General features: G+C 47.2%; 1 protein-coding gene across 6 annotated transcripts in view; it reads left to right on the top strand.

The window, feature by feature from the left end:
* WDR4 (WD repeat domain 4) overlaps window positions 1–20,340 on the top strand; it is a 39,877-nt gene extending 19,537 nt beyond the window's left edge. For 3 of the 6 annotated variants that reach the window (XM_036876863.2, XM_036876866.2, XM_036876868.2), the window contains 5 exons: window positions 14,650–14,748; window positions 15,555–15,619; window positions 16,305–16,488; window positions 17,276–17,345; window positions 19,353–20,340. In XM_036876863.2, the coding sequence (XP_036732758.2) occupies window positions 14,650–14,748; window positions 15,555–15,619; window positions 16,305–16,488; window positions 17,276–17,345; window positions 19,353–19,537 (603 nt within the window). In that variant the 3' untranslated portion in view covers window positions 19,538–20,340. Of the gene's footprint in view, window positions 1–14,649; window positions 14,749–15,554; window positions 15,620–16,304; window positions 16,489–17,275; window positions 17,444–18,031; window positions 18,584–19,352 lie in introns of all 6 variants that reach the window. The other 3 variants (XR_008998599.1, XM_036876864.2, XM_036876867.2) reach the window with 3 other exon arrangements.
* The last annotated feature ends 6,417 nt before the right edge of the window (window positions 20,341–26,757 follow it).

The raw sequence follows: 26,757 nt of genomic DNA, 5'->3' as shown, positions 1-26,757 counted from the left end.
GGTTCCATATGAATTTTAGAACTATTTTCTCTAGTTCATTGAAGAATGCTGTAGGTATTTTGATAGGGATTGCCTTGAATCTTTAGATTGCTTTAGGCAGGATTGCCATTTTGTCAATATTAATTCTTCCTAGCCATGATCACAGGATGTGTTTCCATTTGTTGGTGTCTTTCTTCTTTAATTTCTCTCATGACTGTCTTGTAGTTTTCAGAGTATAGGTCTTTTATTTCCTTGGTTAGGTTTATTCCTAGGTATTTTATTCTTTTTGATGTAACTGAATGGAATTGTTTTCCTGATATCTCTCTCTGCTAGTTCATTGTTAGTGTATAGGAAAGCCACAGATTTCTGTGTATTAATTTTGTATCCTGCAACTTTGCCGAATTCAGATACTAGATCAAGTAGTTTTGGAGTGGATTCTTTAGGGTTTTTTTATGTACAATATCATGTAGTCTGCAAACGGACAGTTTAACTCCTTTTCCAATCTGGATGCCTTTTATTTCTTTGTTTTGTCTGATTGCCATGGCTAGGACCTCCAGTATTATTTTGAATAGAAGTGGGGAAAGTGGGCATCCTTGTCTTGTTCCCGATCTTAAAGGAAAAGCTTTCAGCCTCTCGCTGTTCAGTATGATGTTAGCTGTGGGTTTATGGCCTTTGTAATGTTGAGGTACTTGCCTTCTAAACCCATTTTGTTGAGAGTTTTATCATGAATGGATGTTGAATTTTGTCGAATGCTTTTTCAGCATCTATAGAGATGATCAAGTGGTTTTTGTCCTTTTTGTTTATGTGGTGGATGATGTTGATGAATTTTTGAATGTTGTACCATCCTTGCATCCCTGGCATAAATCCTACTTGATCATGATGCATTATCTTTTTGATGTGTTTTTGAATTTGGTTTGCTAATATTTTGTTGAGTATTTTTGCATCTATGTTCATCAGGGATATTGGTCTATAATTTTCTTTTTTTGTGGTGTCTTAGCCTGATTTTTGGTATTAGAGTGATGCTGGGCTCATAGCATGAGTTTGGAAGTATTCCCTCTTCTACTCTTTGGAAAACTTTAAGGAGGATGGGTATTAGGTCTTCACTAAATGTTTGATAAAATTCAGCAGTGAAGCCATCTGGTCCAGGACTTTTGTTCTTGGGTAGGTTTTTGATTACCAGTTCAATTTTGTTGCTGGTAATTGGTCTGTTCAGATTATCTGTTTGTTCCTTGGTCAGCCTTGGTAGGTTGTATTTTTCTAGAAAGTTGTCCATTTCTTCTAGGTTATCCAGTTTGTTAGCATATACTTTTTCATAGTATTCTGTAATAATTCTTTGTATTTCTGTGGTGTCCTTAGTGATTTTTCCTTTCTCATTTCGGATTCTGTTTATGTGTATAGACTCTCCTTTTTTCTTGGTAAGTCTGGCTAGGGGTTTATCTATTTTCTTTATTTTCTCAAAGAACCAGCTCTTCCTTTCATTGATTCTTTCTATTGTTTTATTCTTTTCGATTTTATTTATTTCTGCTGTAATCTTTATTATGTCCCTCCTTCTACTGACTTTGGGCTTCATTTGTTCTTCTTTTTCTAGTTTCATTAATTGTGAGTTTAGACTGCTCATGTGGGATTGTTCTTCTTTCCTGAGGTAGGCCTGTATTGCAATTACTTTCCTCTTAGCGTGGCCTTTGGGTGCGTCCCACAGATTTTGCAGTGTTGAATTATTGTTGTTATTTGTCTCCATTTATTGCTTGATCTCTGTTTTTATTTGGTCATTGATCCATTGGTTATTTAGGAGAGTGTTGTGAAACCTCCATGTGTTTGTGGGATTTTTCATTTTCTTTTTCTTTTTTTTTTTTTGATAATTATTTTTTATTGAAGGGTAGTTGACGCACAGTATTACATTACATTAGTTTCAAGTGTACAACACAGTGATAAAACATTTATATACATAATTCTAGGTTCCAGCTATCACCCTACCAAGCTGTTACAATATCTTGACTATATTCCTTATGCTATACATTACATCCCGGTTACTTATTTATTTTACCATTGGAAGTCTGTCCTTTTTTTTTTTTTTTTTTTGTGAGGGCATCTCTCATATTTACTGATCAAATGGTTGTTAACGACAATAAAATTCTGTATAGGGGAGTCAATGCTCAATGCACAATCATTAATCCACCACAAGCCTAATTTTCGTCAGTCTCCAATCTTCTGAGGCATAACAAACAAGTTCTTACATGGAGAACAAATTCTTACATAATGAATAAGTTACATGGTGAACAGTACAAGGGCAGTCATCACAGAAACCTTCGGTTTTGCTCATGCATTATGAACTATAAACAGTTCAAATATGAATACTCATTTGGTTTTTATACTTGATTTATATGTGGATACCACATTTCTCTCTTTATTATTATTATTTTTAATAAAATGCTGAAGTGGTAGGTAGATACAAGATAAAGGTAGAAAACATAGTTTAGCGTTGTAAGAGAGCAAATGTAGATGATCAGGTGTGTGCCTGTAGACTATGTGTTAATCCAAGCTAGACAAGGGCAATAAAACATCCACGTATGCAGAAGATTTCTCTCAGAATGGGGGGGTGAGGTTCTAAGCCTCACCTCTGTTGATCCCCAATTTCTCACCTGATGACCCCCCTGCGACTGTGCCTGTCTTAGGTTGTTCCTCCCTTGAGGAATCTTACCCGTCTCTGGCTAACCAGTCATCTTCCGGGGCCATACAGGGAAATGTAAAGTTGGTAAGTGAGAGAGAAGCCTTACTGTTTGAAATGGTTAGCTTTTTATTTCTTTGCATATTTATGCCCTGTGGCTTCTATGCCCAGCATTTGTCTTGAGGTATCTTTACCACTTGGAAGAATTATGATACTCGGTAAATTAGATATGAGGCACGAATTCTATTTAAGGGTTGTAATTAGGAAGGAAGAAGAAAAGCTATAGAAGTAGCAGGCGGCAGAAAACATGGGAAGATTGATTATTTCTTTGACATATCTTCTTGTAGAGTAACTTCAGCATGTATAGGTTTTAAGCTACTACTTAAATTGCGCACACACATTAACATAATAGGAGTATAGTTACATAACCAAAGCATACCTGTAATAACCAGCCATCTCCAGTGAAACCAAGAAAACCAGTTAGGCACCTTAGGCATTTGTGAAAACTTATCTATGATATGGTGGATATTGTCCAACTGAACTTGAACAGTCTGAGAGAAATCAGACAAATTAAAACAACCCATTCCTGGGGAATGTTCACATCCCTTATGTTCTTTTAACAGTAAATAGTCTGTAGTTGTAAGATTTTGGAGCGCTACAATTTGCACTTCTCCTAATTCTTGGTTGAGTTCCAACAGTATAGATCCAGTCAAATTTGTTGTTTTACTGTATGCACAGGCCAGCTTAGATATCTCCTTCATTCCCATGGCAAGTCCAGGAACTGGTGGGATGAGTGCATCTACAGCTGTAGCAGTGCGTGGATCTTTGTTGGGGTTTTTTGATGATCATCTTCTGGCATGAGTCTTCCAGAGAGTGCTGATGCTGGAAGTTCATTTTCATATCGTATCTTAGTTCATTTTCGGGGTAGCCCAATTAGGCTTTGATCTTCTGTATAAACACAAACAGACCCTTTGCCTACACTTTTATATGCCCTTTATGCCCTTGTGTAGAACTCATTGGAGGTTACCACACAGGAACTGCCCTTTTTTTTTTTTTTTTTGTTTTGTTTTGTTTTGTTTTTGGTATCACTAATCTACACTTACATGACGAATATTATGTTTACTAGGCTCTCCCCTATACCAGGTCTCCCCTATAAACCCCCTTACAGTCACTGTCCATCAACATAGCAAAATGTTGTAGAATCACTACTTGCCTTCTCTGTGTTGTACAGCCCTCCCTTTTCTCCTACCCCCCCATGCATGCTAATCTTAATACCCCCTCACTTCTCCCCCCACTTATCCCTCCCTACCCACCCATCCTCCCCAGTCCCTTTCCCTTTGGTACCTATTAGTCCATTCTTGAGTTCTGTGATTCTGCTGCTGTTTTGTTCCTTCAGTTTTTCCTTTGTTCTTATATTCCACAGATAAATGAAATCATTTGGTATTTCTCTTTCTCCGCTTGGCTTGTTTCACTGAGCATAATACCCTCCAGCTCCATCCATGTTTCTGCAAATGGTTGGATTTGCCCTTTTCTTGTGGCTGAGTAGTATTCCATTGTGTATATGTACCACATCTTCTTTATCCATTCATCTATTGATGGACATTTAGGTTGCTTCCAATTCTTGGCTATTGTAAATAGTGCTGCGATAAACATAGGGGTGCACTGATCTTTCTCATACTTGATTGCTGCATTCTTAGGGTAAATTCCTAGGAGTGCAATTCCTGGGACAAATGGTAAGTCTGTTTTGAGCATTTTGATGTACCTCCATACTGCTTTCCACAATGGTTGAACTAAGTTACATTCCCACCAGTAGTGTAGGAGGGTTCCCTTTTCTCCACAGCCTCGCCAACATTTGTTGTTGTTTGTCTTTTGGATGGCAGCCATCCTTACTGGTGTGAGGTGATACCTCATTGTAGTTTTAATTTGCATTTCTCTGATAATTAGTGATGTGGAGCAACTTTTCATGTGTCTGTTGGCCATCTGTATTTCTTTTTTTCAGAACTGTCTGTTTAGTTCCTCTGCCCATTTTTTAATTGGATTATTTGTTGTTTGTTTGTTGAGGCATGTGAGCTCTTTATATATTTTGGACGTCAAGCCTTTATTGGATCTGTCATTTACAAATATATTCTCCCATACTATAGGGTTCCTTTTTGTTCTATTGATGGTGTCTTTTGCTGTACAGAAGCTTTTCAGCTTAATATAGTCCCACTTGTTCATTTTTGCTATTGTTTTCCTTGCCCAGGGAGATATGTTCAAGAAGAGGTCACTCATGTTTATGTCTAAGAGGTTTTTCCCTATGTTTTTTTCCAAGAGTTTAATGGTTTCATGACTTACATTTAGGTCTTTGATCCATTTTGAATTTACTTTTGTATATAGGGTTAGACAATGGTCCAGTTTCATTCTCCTACATGTAGCTGTCCAGTTTTTCCAGCACCATCTGTTGAAGAGACTGTCATTTCGCCATTGTATGTCCATGGCTCCTTTATCAAATATTAATTGACCATATATGTCCGGGTTAATGTCTGGATTCTCTAGTCTGTTCCATTGGTCTGTGGCTCTGCTCTTGTGCCAGTACCAAATTGTCTTCATTACTATGGCTTTATAGTAGAGCTTGAAGTTGGGGAGTGAGATCCCCCCTACTTTATTCTTCTTTCTCAGGATTGCTTTGGCTATTCGGGGTCTTTGGTGTTTCCATATGAATTTTTGAATTATTTGTTCCAGTTCATTGAAGAATGTTGCTGGTAGTTTCATAGGGATTGCATCAAATCTGTATATTGCTTTCGGCAGGATGGCCATTTGAGGATATTAATTCTTCCTAGCCACGAGCATGGGATGAGTTTCCATCTGTTAGTGTCCTCTTTAATTTCTCTTAAGAGTGAGTTGTAGTTTTCAGAGTATAAGTCTTTCACTTCTTTGGTTAGGTTTATTCCTAGGTATTTTATTTTTTTTGATGCAATTGTGAATGGAGTTGTTTTCCTGATTTCTCTTTCTGTTGGTTCATTGTTAGTATATAGGAAAGCCACAGATTTCTGTGTGTTGATTTTGTGTCCTGCAACTTTGCTGTATTCCGGTATCAGTTCTAGTAGTTTTGGGGTGGAGTCTTTAGGGTTTTTTATGTACAGTATCATGTCATCTGCAAATAGTGACAGTTTAACTTCTTCTTTACCAATCTGGATTCCTTGTATGTTTTTGTTTTGTCTGATTGCCGTGGCTAGGACCTCCAGTACTATGTTAAATAACAGTGGGGAGAGTGGGCATCCCTGTCTAGTTCCCGATCTCAGAGGAAATGCTTTCAGCTTCTCGCTGTTCAATATAATGCTGGCTGTGGGTTTATCATAGATGGCCTTTATTATGTTGAGGTACTTGCCCTCTATTCCCATTTTGCTGAGAGTTTTTATCATGAATGGATGTTGAACTTTGTCAAATGTTTTCAGCATCTGTGGAGATGATCATGTGGTTTTTGTCTTTCTTTTTGTTGATGTGGTGGATGATGTTGATGGACTTTCGAATGTTGTACCATCCTTGCATCCCTGGGATGAATCCCACTTGGTCATGGTGTATGATCCTTTTGATATATTTTTGAATTCCGTTTGCTAATATTTTGTTGAGTATTTTTGCATCTACGTTCATCAGGGATATTGGTCTGTAGTTTTCTTTTTTGGTGGTGTCTTTGCCTGGTTTTGGTATTAGGGTGATGTTAGCTTCATAGAATGAGTTTGGGAGTATCCCCTCCTCCTCTATTTTTTGGAAAACTTTAAGGAGAATGGGTATTATGTCTTCCCTGTATGTCTGATAAAATTCCGAGGTAAATCCATCTGGCCCGGGGGTTTTGTTCTTTGGTAGGTTTTTGATTACCACTTCAATTTCGTTGCTGGTAATTGGTCTGTTTAGATTTTCTGTTTCTTTCTGGGTCAATCTTGGAAGGTTGTATTTTTCTAGGAAGTTGTCCATTTCTCCTAGGTTTCCCAGCTTGTTAGCGTATAGGTTTTCATAGTATTCTCTAATAATTCTTTGTATTTCTGTGGGGTCCGTCGTGCTTTTTCCTTTCTCGTTTCTGATACTGTTGATTTGTGTTGACTCTCTTTTCTTCTTAATAAGTCTGGCTAGAGGCTTATCTATTTTGTTTATTTTCTCGAAGAACCAGCTCTTGGTTTCATTGATATTTTCTATTGTTTTATTCTTCTCAATTTTATTTCTTCTCTGATCTTTATTATGTCCCTCCTTCTGCTGACCTTAGGCCTCATCTGTTCTTCTTTTTCCAATTTTGATAATTGTGACATTAGACCATTCATTTGGGATTGCTCTTCCTTTTTTAAATATGCTTGGATTGCTATATACTTTCCTCTTAAGACTGCTTTTGCTGCGTCCCACAGAAGTTGGGGCTTAGTGTTGTTGTTGTCATTTGTTTTCCATATATTGCTGGATCTCCATTTTGATTTGGTCATTGATCCATTGATTATTTAGGAGCGTGTTGTTAAGCCTCCATGTGTTTGTGAGCCTCTTTGCTTTCTTTGTACAGTTTATTTCTAGTTTTATGCCTTTGTGGTCTGAAAAGTTGTTTGGTAGGATTTCAGTCTTTTCGAATTTTCTGAGGCTCTTTTTGTGGCCTAGTATGTGGTCTATTCTGGAGAATGTTCCATGTGCACTTGAGAAGAATGTATACCCTGTTGCTGTTGGATGTAGAGTTCTATAGATGTCTATTAGGTCCATCTGCTCTACTGTGTTGTTCAGTGCTTCCGTGTCCTTACTTATTTTCTGCCCGGTGGATCTATCCTTTGGGGTGAGTGGTGTGTTGAAGTCTCCTAGAATGAATGCATTGCAGTCTATATCCCCCTTTAGTTCTGTTAGTATTTGTTTCCCATATGCTGGTGCTGCTGTGTTGGGTGCATATATATTTAGAATGGTTATATCCTCTTGTTTGACTGAGCCCTTTATCATTATGTAGTGTCCTTCTTTATCTCTTGTTATTTTCTTTGTTTTGAAGTCTGTTTTGTCTGATATTAGTACTGCAACCCCTGCTTTCTTCTCGCTGTTGTTTGCTTGAAATATATTTTTCCATCCCTTGACTTTTAGTCTGTACATGTCTTTGGGTTTGAGGTGAGTTTCTTGTAAGCAGCATATAGATGGGTCTTGCTTTTTTATCCATTCTGTTACTCTGTGTCTTTTGATTGGTGCATTCAGTCCATTAACATTTAGGGTGACTTTTGAAAGATATGTACTTATTGCCATTGCAGGCTTTAAATTCGTGGTTACCAAAGGTTCAAGGTTAGCCTCTTTAGTATCTTACTGCCTAACTTAGCTCGCTTATTGAGCTGTTATATACACTGTCTGGAGATTCTTTTCTTCTCTCCCTTCTTGTTCCTCCTCCTCGATTCTTCATATGTTGGGTGTTTTGTGGTGTGCTCTTTCTAGGAGTGCTCATATCTAGAGCAGTCCCTGTAAGATGTTCTGTAGAGGTGGTTTGTGGAAAGCAAATTCCCTCAGCTTTTGTTTGTCTGGGAATTGTTTAATCCCACCGTCATATTTGAATGATAGTCGTGCTGGATACAGTATCCTTGGTTCAAGGCCCTTCTGTTTCATTGTATTAAATATATCATGCCATTCTCTTCTGGCCTGTAGGGTTTCTGTTGAGAAATCTGACGTTAGCCTGATGGGTTTCCCTTTATAGGTGACCTTTTTCTCTCTAGCTGCCTTTAACCCTCTTTCCTTGTCCTTGATCTTTGCCATTTTAATTATTTTGTGTCTTGGTGTTGTCGTTCTTGGATCCTTTCTGTTGGGGGTTCTGTGTATTTCCGTGGTCTGTTTGATTATTTCCTCCCCCAGTTTGGGGAAGTTTTCAGCAATTATTTCTTCTAAGATACTTTCCATCTCTTTTCCTCTCTCTTCTTCTGGGACCCCTATAATACGTATATTGTTCCTTTTGGATTGGTCACACAGTTCTCTTAATATTGTTTCATTCCTGTAGATCCTTTTGTCTCTCTCTCTATGTCAGCTTCTATGCGTTCCTGTTCTCTGATTTCAATTCCATCAATGGCCTCTTGCATTCTATCCATTCTGCTTATAAACCCTTCCAGAGTTTGTTTCATTTCTGCGATCTCCTTTCTGGCATCTGTGATCTCCCTCCGGACTGCATCCCATTTCTCTTGCGTATTTCTCTGCATCTCTGTCAGCATGTTTATGATTCTTATTTTGAATTCTTTGTCAGGAAGACTGGTTAGGTCTGTCTCCTTCTCTGGTGTTGTCTCTGTGATCTTTGTCTGCCTGTAGCTTTGCCTTTTCATGGTGATAGGAATAGTTTGCAGAGCTGGGACGAGTGACGGCTGGAAGGACTTCCTTTCTTGTTGGTTTGTGGCCCTCCTCTCCTGGGAGAACAGCGACCTCTAGTGGCTTGTGCTGGGCAGCTGCGCGCAGACAGGGTTTCTGCTTCCTGCCCGGCTGCTAGGGAGTTTATCTCCGCTGTTGCTGTGGGCGTGGCCTGGCTCGGGCAGCTACTCCAAAGTGGTGGAGTCGCGTTGGAGCAGGAGCTGCTGGGAGGCTGTATATCTCCATAAGGGGCCTCCCTGCTCCCTGCAGCCCAGGGGTTAGGGTGCCCAGAGATCCCGGATTCCCTACCTCTGGATTAAGTGTCCCGCCCTGCCCCTTTAAGACTTCCAAAAAGCACTCGCCAAAACAAAACAACGACCACAAAAAAAAAAAAATTTTTTTTTAAGTAAAAAAAAAAGAAATTTTTTTTAATTAAAAAAAAAGGTGGTCGCTCGTTTTTCTTTATTCTCCGGTGCCAGCCTCAGGCCTCTGCTCACCGGTCTTGCTGCCCTGTTTCCCTAGTATTGGGGTCCCTATCCCTTTAAGTCTTCCAAAAAGCGCTCGCCAAAACAAAACAGCAAAAAAGAAAAAAAAAAATGGTCGCGCGCTTTTCTTATGTCCTCCGGCACCCGGTCTCCAGTGCCCGCTCACTGTTCTTGCTGCCCTGTTTCCCTAGTATCCAGGGCCCCCTGGGCACGTACTGTGTCTGCACTCTGGCCCGGATGGCTGGGGCTGGGTGTTCGGCAGCCCTGTGCTCCGTCTCCCTCCCGCTCTGCCTACTCTTCTCCCGCCGGGAGCTGGGGGGAGGGGCGCTCGGCTCCCGCCGGGCCGGGATTTGTATCTTACCCCCTTCGCGAGGCGCTGGGTTCTCTCAGGTGCGGATGTGGTCTGGATATTGTCCTGTGTCCTCTGGTCTTTATTCTAGGAAGGGTTGTCTTTGTTATATTTTCACAGATATATGTTGTTTTGGGAGGAGATTTCCGCTGCTCTGCTCACGCTGCCATCTTCCGCCCTTCCCTTCATTTTCTTTACATAGTTTATTTCTAGTTTCATTCCTCTGTGGTCTGAACAACTGGTTGGTTCAATTTCAGTCTTTTTGAATTTACTGAGGCTCTTTTTGTGGCCTAGTATATGATCTATTCTTGAAAATGTTCCATGTGCCCTTGAGAAGAATGTGTATTCTGCTGCGTTTGTGTGTAGAGTTCTGTAGATGTCTGTTAGGTCCATCTGTTCTAGTGTGTTGTTCAGTGCGTCTGTCTCCTTATTTTCTGTCTGGTTGATCTGTCCTTCAGAGTGAGTGGAGTGTTGACGTCTCCTAGAATGAATGCATTGCATTCTATTTCCTCCTTTAATTCTGTTAGTATTTGTTTCACATATAAGGTGCTCCTGTGGTGGACGCAGATATTTATAATGGTTATATCTTCTTGTTGGATTGACCGCTTTATCATTATGTAATGTCCTTCTTTGTCTCTTGTGACTTACTTTGTTTTGAAGTCTATTTTGTCTGATACTAGTACTGCAATACCTGCTTTTTTCTCTCTTAGTTGCATGAAATACCTTTTTCTATCCCTTCACTTTTAGTCTGTGTATGTATATGGGTTTAAAGTGAGTCTCTTGTAGGCAGCATATAGTTGGGTCTTGTTTTTTTATCCATTCAGTGACTCTGTGTCTTTTGATTGGTGCATTCTGTCCATTTACATTTAGGGTGATTATCGATAGGTATGTACTTATTGCCATTGCAGGCTTTAGATTCGTGGTTTTCAAAGGTTCAAAGTCAACTTCCATATTATCTAAGTCTAACTTAACTCACTTAATATGCTATTACAAACACAATCTAAAAGTTCTTTTCTTTTTCTCCTCCTTTTTCTTCCTCCTCCATTCTTTATATATTAGGTATCATATTCTGTACTCTTTGTGTATCCGTTGATTGACTTGGGAATAGTTAATTAAATTTTCCGTTTGCTTAGTAATTAGCTGTTCTACTTTCATTACTGTTGTTTCAGTACCTCTGGTGACAGCTATTAAACCTTAGGAACACTTCCTTCTATAGCAGTCCCTCCAAAATACACTGTAGAGATGGTTTGTGGGAGGTAAATTCTCTGTGCTTTTGCTTATCTGGAAATTGTTTAATCCGTCCTTAAAATTTAAATGATAATCTTGCTGGATAAAGTAATCTTGGTTCCAGGCCCTTCTGCTTCATGGCATTAAATACATCATACTGCTCCGTTCTGGCCTGTAAGGTTTCTGCTGAGAAGTCTGGTGTTAGCCTGATGGGCTTTCCTTTGTATATGATCTTATTTCTCTCTCTGGCTGCTTTTAAAAGTCTGTTTCCTCCTTTAATTCTGTTAGTATTTGTTTCACATATGTATCCTTGATCTTTGCCATTTTAATTACTATATGTCTTGGTGTTATCTTCCTTGGGTCCCTTGGGGGAAGTTTTCAGCAACTACCTCAAAGACACTTTCTATCCCTTTCTCTCTTCTTCTTCTTGTACCCCTATAATGCGAATAGTGTTCCGTTTCGATTGGTCATACAGTTCTCTCAATATTCTTTAATTCTTAGAGATTCTTCTTTCTCTCTGTGCCTCAACTTCTTTGTATTCCTCTTCTCTAGTTTCTCTTTCGTTTATCTCTCTTCCACTGTATCCAATCTGCTTTTAATACCCTCCATTGTGATCTTTAATGATTGGATCTCCAACTGGAAGTCATTCCTGAGTTCTTGAATATCTTTCTGTATCTCCACGAGCATGTTAGTGACTTTTATTTTGAACTCCCTTTCAGGAAGATTCATGAGGTTGATGTCACTTAAATCTTTCTCAGAACTTGTATTAATAATTTTACTGTGAACCAATTTTCTTTGGTGTTTCATATTTGTATATGGCGCCCTCTAGTGCCCAGAAGCTCTTCTCTGGAGCTGCTCAGCCCCTGAAGCAATGTTGGGGGTCGTAGGGGAGTCGTTTTGGTGCCTGGGGGGAGGAAAGAGCTGTTTCCTGCTTCCTGGCTGCTGTGCCTGTCTCCATTGCCTGAGCCAGTGGGCCGAGCACACAGGTAGAAGCCTCTATGCTTTGCGTTTGTACTTGCTGTAGACAGATCTTCCCTCTGGCTGTCCTAACACCAGGGTAGGGTTTGCCGGTTTGTGAGCCAGGTGGGGCTGGCTGGGAGAAAGGTATAGTAGGCTGTGTATCATGGAGGGGGTCCTTGGAGCTGTGTAGCCAGCCAGGGAGCTGGAGCACCTGAAGATCGTGAAAGCTCCCAACCTGCTGGGCAGAGTGCACCCAGACAATTTTGTCTGCCTGTCCTTTCTCCTGAGCAGTAGGCTCTGCAATCCTTGGCCCTTTAGCAGCCCTCTTGCTAAGGGCTTCCTTGTTAGGAAGTCTCTCAGACTGCCCTCCTTTCTTTTGTCCCAGAGCAGCTGGATATGGATCCCTGCTTTCCAGAAGTAGCTGGAATCTCAGTCTCTCCAGGAATTCTGCCTGTCTTAGCTTTCCAAGCCCCTAATCTCGAGAGTATCGTGGAAGCACCATGAAATGTAGGTTTGTGCTCCCAGAGCAGAGCTCTGGAGCTAGGTATTCAGCAGTCCCAGGCCTCCACTCCCTCCCTGCTCCGTTTCTCTTCCTCCAGCTGGTGAGCAGGGGTGGGGGAGGGGCTTGAGTCCCACCGGGCACAGCTTTGGTATGTTACCCTGTTCCGTGAGGTCTGCTCTTTTCTCCAGGTGTATACAGTCTGGCGCAGTCCTCTTTTCTGTTGCTCTTTCAGGATTCGTTGTATTAATCATATTTTCGTATTATATGTGGTTTTAGGAGGAAGTCTCTGTCTCACCTCACTTGCCACCATCCTTGATCCCCAGCTCTCTATCTCTCCTCATTTTTTCACTTGAGCAGTCTGGGCCATTCTGAGTTTGGGTCCCTTGTAGGGGGGTCTCTCCCCCTTCTCTCTGGGTGTTTGGGGGCCTTCTCATGTCTGTGCTGTGCAGATGGAGGGAGACAGGTGGGGGCTCTGAGAAGCTGCGGACTGGTGGCTCCTTCCTTCCCGGACTTTCAGACCATTGGTCCCGGGAGCTTCCGGCAATTGCCTGCGCCCCCTTCCTGGTGCTCATGTTCCTGGACATTGGCCCATGTTGTTTGACTCTGATTCCTTTCTGTTTGTCTTCTTCCTGCTCTTGTTCTCCTTTGTGGAGATTCCCTGGGACTTCACTTATCAACCTTTTGCGTGAGCTTCGGTTTCTGCTGTTTAGTGTTCAGTGCTCTCTCGTCCTCTCTGTGGCCCCTGTTTGAGGGTCCTGGTCCCACCACGTGCTGGGCATGGGCCCTTAGGCTCTTTTCTGCCCTGTTTGTGTTTTTGCTTTCCATCTTGGAGGTTCCCCTGGGATGTCTGTCCCCATCTGCGCACTAATGGGGACAGGGTGCCGGCAGCACCTTGGAGGGTGGTCTGTGAGTCTGGCATTGGGTTTGGGCTCCCCATCTGTTTTTGTGGGACCCCACTCTGTCCTGGGTGCTGATTCTCCCCAGTCTTCACTGTTTCCTGGGGGGAGGGCCCAGTGTCGCTCCCCAGCAGGTATCTGGAGTCCCAGAGACCATTCTTCTCCTCTGTCCCCAGACAGTGAACTTCTGGCTTCTGCTGGCCTTGGGTTTGGAGGCTGGCAGAAGGAGCCCCCTGCTCTGAGTGTGGGTAGGGCCGGGGACTCACATTGCTCCGACATATGCCCCTTGTTGCTGCCCTGCTGAACCCACTGCACTCGCTGGTACGGCTGGTGCATCACTGGCTTCCCCCTGCAGCTGGCCCTTCCCATCATCTGTTCCTGGACAGCCTCTCCTGATTGTCGTCTTCTCCTTGTAGCTTGTCTTTATCTTTGAGGGTTGTGCTTTTACAAGTTCTCCTGCCACGAGGGGATTCAAGGGGGACACCTGTGGATGTGTTTCTCTCCATGTTTATCTGCCATCCTGACGGCAAGATGTTTATATCCACATACCAGCACCCCGAGGTACTTGCTAGAACTGACTGAGGGAATTTACTCTCCACTGTTTTCTTCTGGTCATTTCAAAATCCCCATAGGTCCCACCTGGGTGCTCTCATTAGCTTGTGGCCTGCAGGGTCACGAGGGTGCGGGCCTCCGGTCCTCAGCCATGGGGCTGTACTGCACCGAGGGCTTCTGGGGTGGTGCTGGGGCACCCGAGGCTCCGACACGTGCTGGCTAGTCATGCCCCTGAGATGTGTGCTCATTTCTGTTTTCCTGTTTTAATGAGCACTCTAGGGAGTACTTGTTGATAGGCCCCCCTTTTGCCTTTGTTTATCTTGGAGCACTAAGGCTGTTGGTACACCTGTCAGTTTCCTAAAAGGCTGACCAGTTGCCACCCTCACCGGCAACAAACAAACGTCCCCTTTTCATCCATTTTCTAAGAGGGAAGTGGGGGGGTCGCAAGCTTGTAGTCCACGTGTGTCCCTTGTGTGCGTGTGATCACTTGTGTGTTCGTGTGTGCTTGTGTACAGCACGTGTGGCCTTTGACTTCCTGCAGGTAACAGGTCGTCTTGTGTCTTCTGCCCCTTTGGCCGTGACGGGACTGCCCATGTTTTCTTAAGGATTTGTATGACTCCATCCAGTCCTTAACCGCAACCCCCAGCTGGGCAAAGCACGCGTCAGAGCCCAGCTCCCCTGGGTGTGTGGCCCTGGCATGCTCACTGCCCTGTCCCTTCCTGTCCCTGCAGGACCGCACCCTCAGGCTCTGGGAGTTCCCACATGGCCGGGAGTTGCACTGCTGTCACCTGACCAGCCTGCAGGGGCCTGTGGAGCCGTGGGGCAACCAGGTAATGTCTCACTTTGTCTCAGGTTTGCTGGGACCCTGTGGGAATCATCTTTGCTCTCAGTGGGGACTTATTTTAGCTTGGGAGAAATCATGCTTCAAATTCGGAAGGTGCCTAATCATGTAAGTGGGAAATAATTTTATCTTTCCATGTTTGCCTTTGAACAGCAATTTCCAGAATGGCCTCTATGCCTACTTGGAAACAGAAAAAGTAGCGGTGCTTGAGCAAGTTCCTCACCTAGGGTTTCTCAGCAGGGTGGGGGCCAAGTGCCCAGCCAGCCTTCTCTCCCTTTGTCCGTCCTAGACCCCCGCCCCCAGTGACACACTGTGTCCCCAGGCCAGGTCACCTGGGCCTTGAGTTGTGGAGGAGATTGACAGGTGTGAAGGTGTGGGCTGCCTTTGGGGTGCCTGGGCTTCTCTGCTAATGGGCACCTGGCTCCGATGTGCCCGGGCTGGTGCCCTGTGTGGCTTGGGTCCTGGTCAGTCACATGTGGATGGCCCCACCAGCTTCCCAGAGGCCGGCCCGGGCCTGGTGAGGAGGGGCGGTCTGTTACAACTGTGTAGGCCTGCAGAGTGGCCTGCAGGTGGGTTGCTCGATGACCAGGATGCCCTTCTGCCCTCTGCCCTGGCGTGTTGGAGCTATGTGTGAAATGGAGTCAGTCATCATCTTCCTTCCTCCTCACTGATCTCCAGAAGCCCCCAGTGCTGCCTCTATCCTTCCCTGACTGCATGTGAGCTCTCGGTCAGGACAGAATAGCCCCGTTGGGTTCCTGACAAGCTCATGTGCATAAGTTGCTGCCTTCCTTTCAGAGGTTTGCTGCGTCCAGGATCGCTTACTGGAGCCAGGAGAACTGCGTGGCGCTTCTGTGTGACTGGTGAGCTCATGCGGTGACTGCTGCTTCTGGTCCTACAGGCGCGTAAGCGAGGGAATGAACGCCTGGCCCCTGGCCCCACGGGCTGCCTCCTTAGCCCGCGGTTGATTGGTACAGCTCCCGAGTCTCTCTGTGGGGGTTGCTGCCATGTGAGGGTGTGGGTTCCTCGTTACCATGGCATTTACTTTTCATCCACTAGCACAGAGGGTGGCAGGGCCTCTGACTGGTCTTCTGTGCGTGGTAGCCTCGCGCGTAAGAGATGAAAGTGGGAGAACCCCCCTCAGTCAGCCCCACAGGGGAGCTGGTCACAACAGCACCCTCTGAGAGCCCACTGGGAGCTGGTTTTTGCTCCGTATAGTTAAAATTCTGGTATTAGATCACATGCTCTTAGAAACGTCATGTCGTGGAATGGCTCTGTTCTCTCTGCTGTTCCCTTTTGTCCTGTGTTCTCTATTGCTGTATAACAAGTTTCCCCCAGATGTTAGTGACTTAAACTTGAATTAGCTCATGGGTTCTGTGGCTCTTGGACTCAGAAGTGGCTCAGGGAGGTGCTTCAGGCTGTCTTGTGGGGCTGCAGCCAAGCTGTTGGCGAGGCTGTGTCTGCAGGGCAGGCCCGGGGCTGGGTGCTGAGCTGCTTTGTGCCCAGCGTAGGGGTCGTGGTGATTTTCCTCTCTCTCTTCTTGGGAAGTGTTCCTGTGGTCTGCATCTTCCGGCTTGATGCCCCTAGACGGCAGCTGGTGTACACACAGCAGCTGTCTTTCCAGCACAGAGTGTGGGATGTTGCTTTCGAGGAGGGCCAGGGGCTATGGGTCCTGCAAGACTGCCGGGAAGCCCCCCTGGTGCTCTGCAGACCTGTGGACGGCCAGTGGCAGGTGAGACCAGCTGGGCCCTTGCTGCCCCTGCACCTGGGTGGGGTGGGTGACAGCCGTGACCCTTCCAGCTTGACCAGGTCCTGGTGCCAGGGGCTGTGTCCTGGGGGGCAGTGGCTGGAGGGAGACATGAAGGGGCTGGGGGCCTGGCCAACTTGTTGGTGTCCTGCTTGCAGTGGTTTTTGGTGGGGACACAATTACCATCACCAGGTGCTCCCTGTCAGCATGTTGGTCACATCTTTTCAGCAGAGAAGCCGCCATTGGTGTGGCTTGGTGTGTCCCTAGTCTGCAGGCACGGTCTGCGCTTGGGGCCGTGGTCCCACTGGACTTGAGAGCACCCGGTGAGGGGGAGGCTTTGTGCCGTGGGCCTCCTGTGGGTTGACTTCCCATCTGCAAAGGGCTGCCCCGCGTCCCACAGGACTGCTGTGGGGAGGCTCGGCGAAGCACACCAAGCCCTTTACCATGGCTCAGAGACGCTCATGTGCCTGAGCGCCTTAGCGATGCCCTGAACCCTTCAGGTATTATTACCAGGTAGCAGTGAACAGGATGCCCATGAGGTCTGCCAGCTCTGTAGGTGAGGTTAGTTGTGGGGAGCCAGCTCGTAAAATGCTGGCAGCCCTGGCATCACGGGCTTTTCCATGATGAGATGTCGTGACTGCCAGCTTCCCTGGCCTCTCCATGTGCTAGGTGGGCAGCAGGCCTCTCCCCCAGCCGGCGGCCCTGCCCACACCTGGCCGCTCTGCCCGCGATGCAGTCCCGCCTCTCTGATAAAGGCCCCCTGTCTTCTCAGCGTGTCGGGGAAAGCGCCGCTGTGAAGAGAGTCTCCACCGAGCTCCGTGGGCACTGGGCCATGCTGGAGGGTGAGAGCGCGCGCGTGGCTGGCTTTCCCAGAGGGTGTCCAGGCTGGCTATGGACAGGAGCAGGGCACGGAATGCCATCCACAGTCGGGAGGCGTTTTGTGAGTGAAGATCCGGGCTGGGCGGGGCACGTGTCCCCATCTAGAAGTCAGGCAGCTGCTTGGGGGCCAGGAGGTAACCCCCACCCAGGCAGGGAAGCTAGGGATGAGTTGCCTGTGAGTGGGGGACAGTGCAGCAGTGTCCCGCCGCCCACCTCCAGGCTGTCGTAGCAAGTCCCTGGGGTGGGGGAGGGTGGTACCTGGTGGTGCTTGCAGCCGGAGTGCTGGCCTGGCTCACAGTCCCCGGCTGTTGGTGTTGACTCCACAGGTGTGAGCAGTTCTGAGGTCAGACTTGAGGGCAGTCAGCAGAGGCCGAGGGTCTTCAGGGCAGGTCCTGGTGGGAGCACCCGGCTGGGGGAGGGGTTGGGGCCAGTGGTAAGCAGGGGGGCTGTCCTTGTGGGGATGCATTCAGCGAAGAGGGCGGCGAGGCACAGTCCTGCCTAGTGGGTGGCGGCGGTGAGTGCCGAGTGCAGCCTCTGTGACAGTCCCGTCGGGGTGTTCGAACGAGGGGCCGCCCCATTGGGATCGGTAGAAGGCGGCAGCCCTTACTTACACAGCTTCTGGTCCTTACGTCACGCTTCTCTTGGGCAGAGACTTGAAGTGACAGTGTCTGAGGGCAATTTATGAACAGCATTGGAATTCAGGTGCCTTCGTTGGAATCAAGAAGTTGTTGCCCACAAGACATCTTGTAAGGACAAACTTCCCTCCAGTGGAAGTCGGTTCTGTGGAGCTCTAGTCAGATGTGAATCAGTTCCGTTCTCGCTGGCAGCAGCGGGAACTGCTCCTGGTGACTTGTGGGGCCTGTGTCCCGGAGTGGCCTCCTCCCTCTGGGGCTGGAGGCGGGGCAGCGGCAGGGCCATGTGCTCTCGGCACTGCTTGCGTTTGCCCCAGCAGCACTGTCTAAGTGGATGGGCAGCAGGGCTCCCTGCGGGGTTCAGGGGAAGCAGCACTGGTGCGTCTGGCCTGGGCCTGGCGCCTGCTATCCTCAGCCAGCCCCCGGGGTCAGCATATCCTGCTGCAGATCACCTCATGCTGGGCCAGGCCCAAGCCGTGCTTGGTTCTCCTATGAGGTCCTGTGGTAAAGCAGCCTTTCACAGTGTGGATGTGGGGGAAGCGCTGCAGCAGGGAGCACAGGGGAGGAAGGTGAGCTGACAGAAGGGTGAAAGTCACAGAGGAGCTAGGAGGTCACACGGGGTGCAGGGCAGGTGGGGTCGTGCAGGGGCCACGGCATGCACTTGACTGCCAGGGTGACGTGGTCTCGGTAGGGCTGGTCTGTGGCTCATCGTGCCCTCCAGCCTGTGATGCTTGCAGTGGCCTGTACCAGTTACCTTGCTGCCTAGCATGCTGTCTCGGCCTTGGTGGCTTAAAACGACACCCACTGCTTCTGCAGGTCCTGCAGCTCAGCTTCTCCCAGGCTGCAGTTCTCTCAGGGTCAGCAAGGCAGGGTCTGCTTCCCACACAGAAGTTGTTGGCAGGACGCAGGTCCCCACAGACTGGTGACAGGACCTTGCTGCCTGACTGGCTGATGCTGGATGCTGTCCTGTGCCTTGCACAAGGGCCTCTCCGTTGGGAAGTGCACAGTGTGGCCGGGGCTTCACCAGCTCAAGTGCACAAGGGAGCAAGTGCCCACAGGGAACAGGCTGTGGCCTCGGGACCTCATCTCCCCATGACAGCTGATGTGTGTGTTGGTTGGAAGTGAGTCCCAGGTCCAGTCAGCGTGGCTGCCAGGAGGCGGGCCCAGCAGGGGCCATCTTGGAGAAGGCACCACAGGTCCACTGCACACACCAGGTGGCCACCGAGTTAGTTCCCTGCTGTCGGAGGGCCTTGCATTGCAGGCCCACTGCGTCCCACCATTGGAGGCAGGGTCCCAGTCACTTGCCCACTGGCACCTGTTTTTGTCTCTCCCGTACAGGCTGTGCTGGCACAGACGATGGCTTCAGTGGTCTGTACAAGGCCAGCTTTGACAACGTGACCCCCTACCTGCAGAGGAAGGAGCAGCGGCTGACACAGCAGCGCCGGAAGAGCCCGCCGCCCGGGCCCAACACACGGACCAAGAGGATGAAGAAGGAGGGGGCGCCCTTGAGGGGCTCGTCCTAGCGCGATGGTGGCTCTCCCAGCCCGCTCGTCCCTGGCTCCCCCTGTTAGGTCCCCACCAGCCCAGCGGCCAGCCAGGCGGCCAGATTATGTTGGTATCTTGGGCTCTGGAACTTCCTGTCGCTGGGCAGAGTCTGTCCTGCCTGGTGTTTGAGCACCCTTGCTGAGGGACGCCGGGCAGCGCTGGCTTGGCTAGAGCTGCTCAGGTGTGCAGCTCGGTGCCTGAAGGCCTCATCTTTGTACTTTGGGCAGTGCTGTTTCAGCCGTGGATTGTGTAGGTACCGCTCCTCTGGGCCACCCGTGCCAGCTGCGTCTTCCTCGAGGGGAAATCTATGAAGAGACGTTATCACAGCAGCAAGAACATGTGTTCATTTTGTCTGTCATCCCCTGGATGGTACACCGCGCTCCCCAACATGGTGGCCACTCACCACGTGGGCTACGGAAACCTAAGTGGAACGCTAGGCATCCCTAATTGAAGAGCAGAGTTGCTGCCCTGAGCTCCGTCCCCGCGTGGCAGGTGGCGCCTGTTGGAAGCGCAGCGGCAGCAGAGTGCTCGGTTGGATGGCGCTGGCCGAGCAGTGGACTTGTTCAGGGTGCTTGGGAATGTAGGAGCCTGGGCCTTGCTCACAGAAATGACTGAAGACATTGTGTACATGTATTATTTTGATATGAACTCCTTGCACATGCTGCAGAGTGCAGGGGTACCAGATGAATTCTAATCACTGATCAATAAAGAACTTCGGCAGCTTCTGGAAATGTTCAGCAACATGTGGAGCTAACTACAAAATATATTGAGCAAAACTGTTTTTGATGAGTTGTAGTTTATGCCTGGACGATTTATTTACTTCTTGGTTTAAGAAACGTTTTGATGGTTAGGCTCTGAGGGATGTCTGCTGGTTGCTCAGTCCTGCCCTTCCCACTTCCCATGATTGCTCTCAGATCAGGAAAACCGAGTGTGTCCGTGTTGACCTTGATGGATTTCATGGGGTGCTTAGAAACCAGATGATTTGTGTATAAAAAGCCAAAATGCTTCAGATTTTCCCCAACTGCCTGAACATTGATCTGAAGACAGTGCTGTTTGCAGGCTGCTCAGGACCACAGCCCGGGCCAGGCATGGGGCTGGGCATACATAGTTCAAGAGCAGAGGGGGTGTGCCTGGGATGGAAACAGTGCCTGGCCGGAGTCCTCGTGCTTGTGCGTTCAGCGCGTGAGGAGCCTGACCTCATTAGCGTTGCACTGGGCACAGGGAGTGTTGCCAATAATCTGCTGTGAAATTCTCAGATTTTGGAGAAGCTTGTTGGTGTCTTGGCTTAAGAAGGGTCAGCAGACTCGCCTGCAGATCAGGTCCTGCCCACTGCCCCTCTGGCTTATGGGCTAAGAATGGTTTTCATATTTTTAAATGGTTGGAAAAAAATAGTACTGCATGTGAAAACCACATGCAATTTCAATCCTAGAGTAGTGGACACAGGCCACGCCTGTTCATTGAGGCCTGGTGTCTGCTCTCTGCTACAGACAGTGGGGTGGCTCCCACTGGGCCGCAGGGCCTGCAGGACTAAAGTAGTCATTTTCTGGTGCATCTAGGAAAGGTGACCTGTCCCATGTGGTTTTAAAATGAACTGGCTATACATTTCTTTGGAAAACAGAACAAAACCCTGTTCTCTGTGTTCAATTGACCTTTGTCACCGCACATTCATTGTGCTCCTGGGGTGGGTGTTGGTCAGGGTCCTCCATGGCCCAGGGTGGGAACGAGGAGCCCCGGCAGGAGCTGAGCGTTTGTAAGGCGGGTGGGTCCTCCTGCCCCGGGGCGGGAGACTCAGACCTGCCCGAGTACAGTGGTGCTGAGCCAGCTGTTGGGGCAGAGCAGCCTCGGGAGGGACCATGGTGACCGACTGCCTGTCTTGTGAGTGGTTGCTTTTCACTCTTCCCGAGGCCTCCGGCGCGCACAACAGACCGAGTGCACTGAGGGGCTGATGGTGGCTGGCGTTCCCCGTTCCTCCTCCCGGGGCTGTGCTGGTCCCTCCTCCCTTGGATTCACCTCCCTGTGTCTAACCCTCCTGTGACCATGGCTGTGCGGGTGTGGTGGGAGGGCTCGTGCTCCGCTGGTGTGTCTGCTCCCCTAACGCCTGAGGAAACACTGACCTTGGCTTTGGCCGGTGGGAGTCCCAGCAGCAGGTGTGGGGGAGGTGAGGGTGTACAGCACCCCTTTCTTCCCCAGCGTCCTTCCTGAGCGGCTGCACCCCTCCCTGCTCCCCAGGGCAGAATGGCTTCCTCTTCGGTCCCAAGACCTTGTCCAGGTTTCTAGAATTAGTTCCTCCATTAAAGGCCCTTAGCAATCCCAGGTCAATGTGAGCCATATTCTGGCGGGACCTTCTTTCACAGTTGGTTGATTGGGCCTCAGACCGGTGGCACCCCACCTGCTGTGTTTAAAGGGCGTTACGCCTCAGCTGAAATGGCAGCACGCCCTGTTGCCTTCCGACACTGCCCCGGTGAGAAGCCCGGCCCCCTGCCATCCCTACTCCCCACCTTCTCCGTCCAGTTCTGTCTGCTGACCCACTGCTGGAGCCTCGCCACACAGCTCTTCAGTGTTATTTATCTCTTATTTTTCATTCTTGTTTAGTTCTATATGATTTACTTTGGGGGAGGTCCTTGGGCTTAGTTCCAGCTCATTTATTGTCTTAAAACTGGTCATCGTATTTCTTGACTGAGCACTTCCTTGTTCGTTCTGGTTCCAGTGTGGTGTACAGCTGGGACTGCCCCGATGGGAGGTTCACCAACTGAAGGTGGGAGCATCCCCCAGAAGCAGGACACTGTCAGCAGTTGAGGGCTCCTTGTGGTCATACACCCTGTCCCCCCAAGGCCAAGCCGACTGACCCCCAAGGGCCGAGCCCCTAGCACATTTGTTCATTTGTTCTCTTTGTTTGTGGTTCCTTTCCTTCAACCTCTTTGGTGGGATTCATCTACATTGTTGCCTGTGATTATAGATTGTTCATTCCCATTGCTACACAGTGGTCCCCTGTGAAAATACCAGTGTATCCATTCTGTCTATGGGCATATGAATAGTTTACAAATTTCAGCTGTGATGAACATTCTGGCCCCGTTTGGAACAATGTAAAGGTTCCTGTTGGGTCCACTGGACTTGCTCGTTGTCTTGTGTTTACAACATACTGCCTATCCTTGTTAATTCAGCAGAACCAAAAATTCTGTGCATTCTCAACACTCAGCATTTAGGTTGTTAGTGTTTAACTGCAAAGGCACAAACTTGGAGTTTCCAGCCTCTGTGTGGGAGACAGTGAAGCTGCCCACCTAGTGTTCAGAGTTAAACTTGTTCTTGGCAAAGTCAGCTTTAAAAAAACTTGGGTCACCGACTCTGGGGTCTGCCAGCCATAAGGTCATGAGGGCCCTCAGCCAGCCTGCAAAGAGGTCAGTGTGGCAAGGAACTGAGGCCTCCTGCCAACAGCCAGCCTTGACTCCCCAGCTCGACTCCCCGCCAGGGGGAGCTGTCTTGGAAGAGCTGCTTTCCGGAGCAAACAGCGCCGTGCACAGCCCTGCATCACCGTGACCTGAATCCCAGATGTGTTGACATGAGCTTTTCTTTCTAATTTATTTCTCTTGGGCTTTCTTTGATTTGTGGATTTGGAAGTGCGGTCTTCGTGACTGACCTCTTCATCATGAACTGTCTCTTTTTCCTTTGTTTTGAAATAGATTATCTGATGTTAATTAGCCCCTCCAACTTCCTTTTGATTAGTGCCAGCATGGCATTTTTTTCATCCCTTTAACTATATTTATATTTATATTTAAATATTTATTTAAATATTTAAATCTATATTTATATTTAAAATGGGTTGTTGTAGACAAGGCTTCTTTTTTATCCCCCAGATTTTGGATTTCAATAGAAATAGAACCTGAGCCACATAATGTAATTCAACAATTTCCAGTAGTCAGTTTGACGTTTTTAAAACGTGGAATTAATTTTGAGAATGTAGTTCATTTAACCCAATACTGCAAAGAGTATTTCAGCAGAAAGTCCATATAAAAGTTATTCTTGAACCATTCTGCATTCTGTTTTTAATCCTGACTTTAGGAATCTGGCGTGTAAGTTAGACCCTCGCACTTCTCTGATTCGATTCCCCGCGTTTTGTGCTCCGCAGCCACACGAGACAAATGGTACTCACACTGGTGTGTCAGGGTCGCTTGCGTGTAGTGTCGCCCTCCGTCCTGTGGCTCGGCTGTCACCTTGTAATCCGTTTCTCACTTTGTCCCATGATACTTAATCCTTCTCCCCTCTTTCCCAACTTGCTTTGGGTGAATTGATAGGTTTTTAATATTCTACTTATTCAGTAGTGTCTTTTTCTTTCTTTTTTTTGATTTCACGACTTTAACTCATCGCTGCCTTTGATGTCACAGCGCCTCCCGTACCACACATGAGCCGACCCGCCCTCCATCCCCCTCCTTTGTGCCCTCCTGTTCCTTTGTTCATGCTGTTGGAGTTGTGCTGGTGGGAGGGGAGCCTGAGGCTGCCAGCCTTGGAAGGGCCTGCTGGCTGGAGTGGCCCATTTGGCAGCTGAACTGGCAGGCAGCTGCCTAGACCGACAGAAATGCCACCGCACGGAGGTGGCCCCAGTGCTGAAACCACACGTGCAGTTTGGCTTGTGCAGCCACTGCCCTCCTGGGCGTCGCGTTCTCGTCCGTGCCAGGTAGAGGTCCATGCGAGTAGCTCGTGGGGAGAACCCCTGGCGCCTGTCTGATGAGCTGCTCTGGCTGCAACACGCCACACTTGTCACCGCTAGGTGCTGGAACTAAGTGCGTCCCGTGTCCGTGGGGGACGGCTCCAAAGCCAGGCCTGTGCCCCGGCTCCAGCTCTGGCACCTTTTCCCTGTGCTGCCTGTCGGTGTGTTCTTGTGCTGTAGTGACTCCCAGCCATGGGTAAGACAGTGTGATGGCCCCTTGAGTCCCAGCGAGTCCCAGAACCTGGGGAGGTCTTGGGCAGTCACACATTTAGTTCTATTTATGTTTCAAACCTACAGTACATGGTAATCACTTTTGCTTTATACCCACCGTGTTCCATGTGGCCGGTGCTATTCACTTGCTTCTGTTTAAGTTGAAATAATTATAAAAATTTTAAATTCAGTTTCTCAGTCACATTACCCAAATTTCCAGTGCTTAACAGCCAAATGTGGCCAGTGTCTAGCATATTGGGCTGCACAGATGGAGAATATTTCTGTTGCTCCAGGAAGTTCTGGTGGACAGCAGTGTTTTAGAATCCTGTGGCTTCTAAAGAGATTAAAATTGAGAAAAACATTTGTGTTTTCCCACACATTACCATTTCCAGTCCTGTTCAAGCCTTTGTGTAGATCCAAATTTGTGTGTAGTACATACCATTTTTCTTCTGAACTTTAACCCTCTTTGTGCTGCAGGCCACCTGGTCATGATCCCCTCAGGGTTTTTTCCCCCCTAAAAGTATTTCATCTTGACTTTAAAAACCCTTTTGAGATTATTGTGCATTAACACATGGTTGTTAGAATAATACCAAGAAGTCCCGTATTTCTTCACCCAGTACAATGTTACAGCCAGGAAACTAACAGGTAGGAGCTACGTCCTTGTGCACTCACTGGTGTGTGACTCCGGTTCTGTGCTGTGTTTTCACGTGTATGGATTTGTGTGACCACCATGGTCAAGGTACAGGACAGATGTTCCCACCATAGGGTTCCTTCATGCTGCCCCCCTGCAGCCACAGTGTCCCCTTGGCCTCTCTCCTCCCCCCAACCCCTGGCACCACCATATCCTCTGTCTCTGTCATTTTCTCATTTCAGAAAGTGACCTACGTGGGACCAGACAGTATGTAAGCTTTTGAAGCTGGCTTTTTTTACCAGCACAGTCCTCTGATCTGTGCAAGTTGTTATCGAGAGTTTGTCCTTTTCAGGGCAGACTAGTGTTCCACCCCCACGGCCGCTCTGCAGTTTGTTTCCCTGGCGCCTGTGGTGTGTGCATCTGAGTTGTTTCCAGGTTTTGGCTGTAATCTGTAAAGCTGCAGTAAATATCTGGGTATAGGTTTCTTTTAAACATAAATTTTCATTTCACAGGGATAAAGCCCCAAAAGTGCAACTGAGGGCTTGTAGAAAGCACATGTGTACTTTTATTTTATTTTTATGTAAGTTCCAGAATTTATTTAATTGATCTATTGTTGGACATATGGGTTGTTTTCAACTTCTTTTGCATTATAAATAGCACTTGGAAAGGTGAGTCTTGGGACTAAGTCTCATCATATATCCCAAATTATTTCTTTAGACTTCCTTTTTTTATTTTATTTTATTTTATTTATTTTTTATTTTGGTATCATTAATCTACAATTACAGAAAGAACATTATGTTTACTAGGTTCCCCCCTTCATCAAGTCCCCCCCACATACCTCTTCACAGTCACTGTCCATCTGCATAGTAAGATGCTGTAAAGTCACTACTTGTCTTCTCTGTGTTGCACAGCCCTCCCTGTGCCCCCCACGCACTATACATGCTAATCATAACGCCCTCTTTGTTTTACCCCGCCCTTATCCCTCCCTTCCCACCCGTCCTCCCCAGTCCCTTTCCCTTTGGTAACTATTAGTCTATTCTTGGGTTCTGTGTTTCTGCTGCTGTTTTGTTCCTTCAGTTTTCCTTTGTTCTTATACTCCACATATGAGTGAAATCATTTGATACTTGTCCTTTTCCGCCTGGCTTATTTCACTGAGCATAATACCCTCTAGCTCCATCCATGTTGTTGCGAATGGTAGGATCTGTTTTTTTTCTTATGGCTGTGTAATATTCCATTGTGTATATGTACCACATCTTCTTTATCCATTCATCTACTGATGGACATTTAGGTTGCTTCCATATCTTGGCTAATGTAAATAGTGCAGCAATAAACATAGGGGTGCATCTGTCTTTTTCAAACTGGGCTGCTGCATTCTTAGGGTAAATTCCTAGAAGTGGAATTCCTGGGTCAAATGGTATTTCTATTTTGAGCATTCTGAGGAACCTCCATACTGCTTTCCACAATGGTTGAACTAGTTTACATTCCCACCAGCAGTGTAGGAGGGTTCCCCTTTCTCCACAACCTCGCCAACATTTGTTGTTTGTCTTTTTGATGATGGCGATCCTTACTGGTGTGAGGTGATATCTCATTGTGGTTTTAAGTTGCATTTCTCTGATGATTAGCGATGTGGAGCATCTTTTCATGTGCCTGTTCGC

The sequence above is a fragment of the Manis pentadactyla genome, chromosome 1 (assembly GCF_030020395.1).
Source record: "Manis pentadactyla isolate mManPen7 chromosome 1, mManPen7.hap1, whole genome shotgun sequence".
Lineage (NCBI taxonomy): Eukaryota > Metazoa > Chordata > Mammalia > Pholidota > Manidae > Manis > Manis pentadactyla.
Note: the sequence above shows the minus strand (reverse complement) of the source record. Positions and strands in the feature narration are given on the sequence as shown.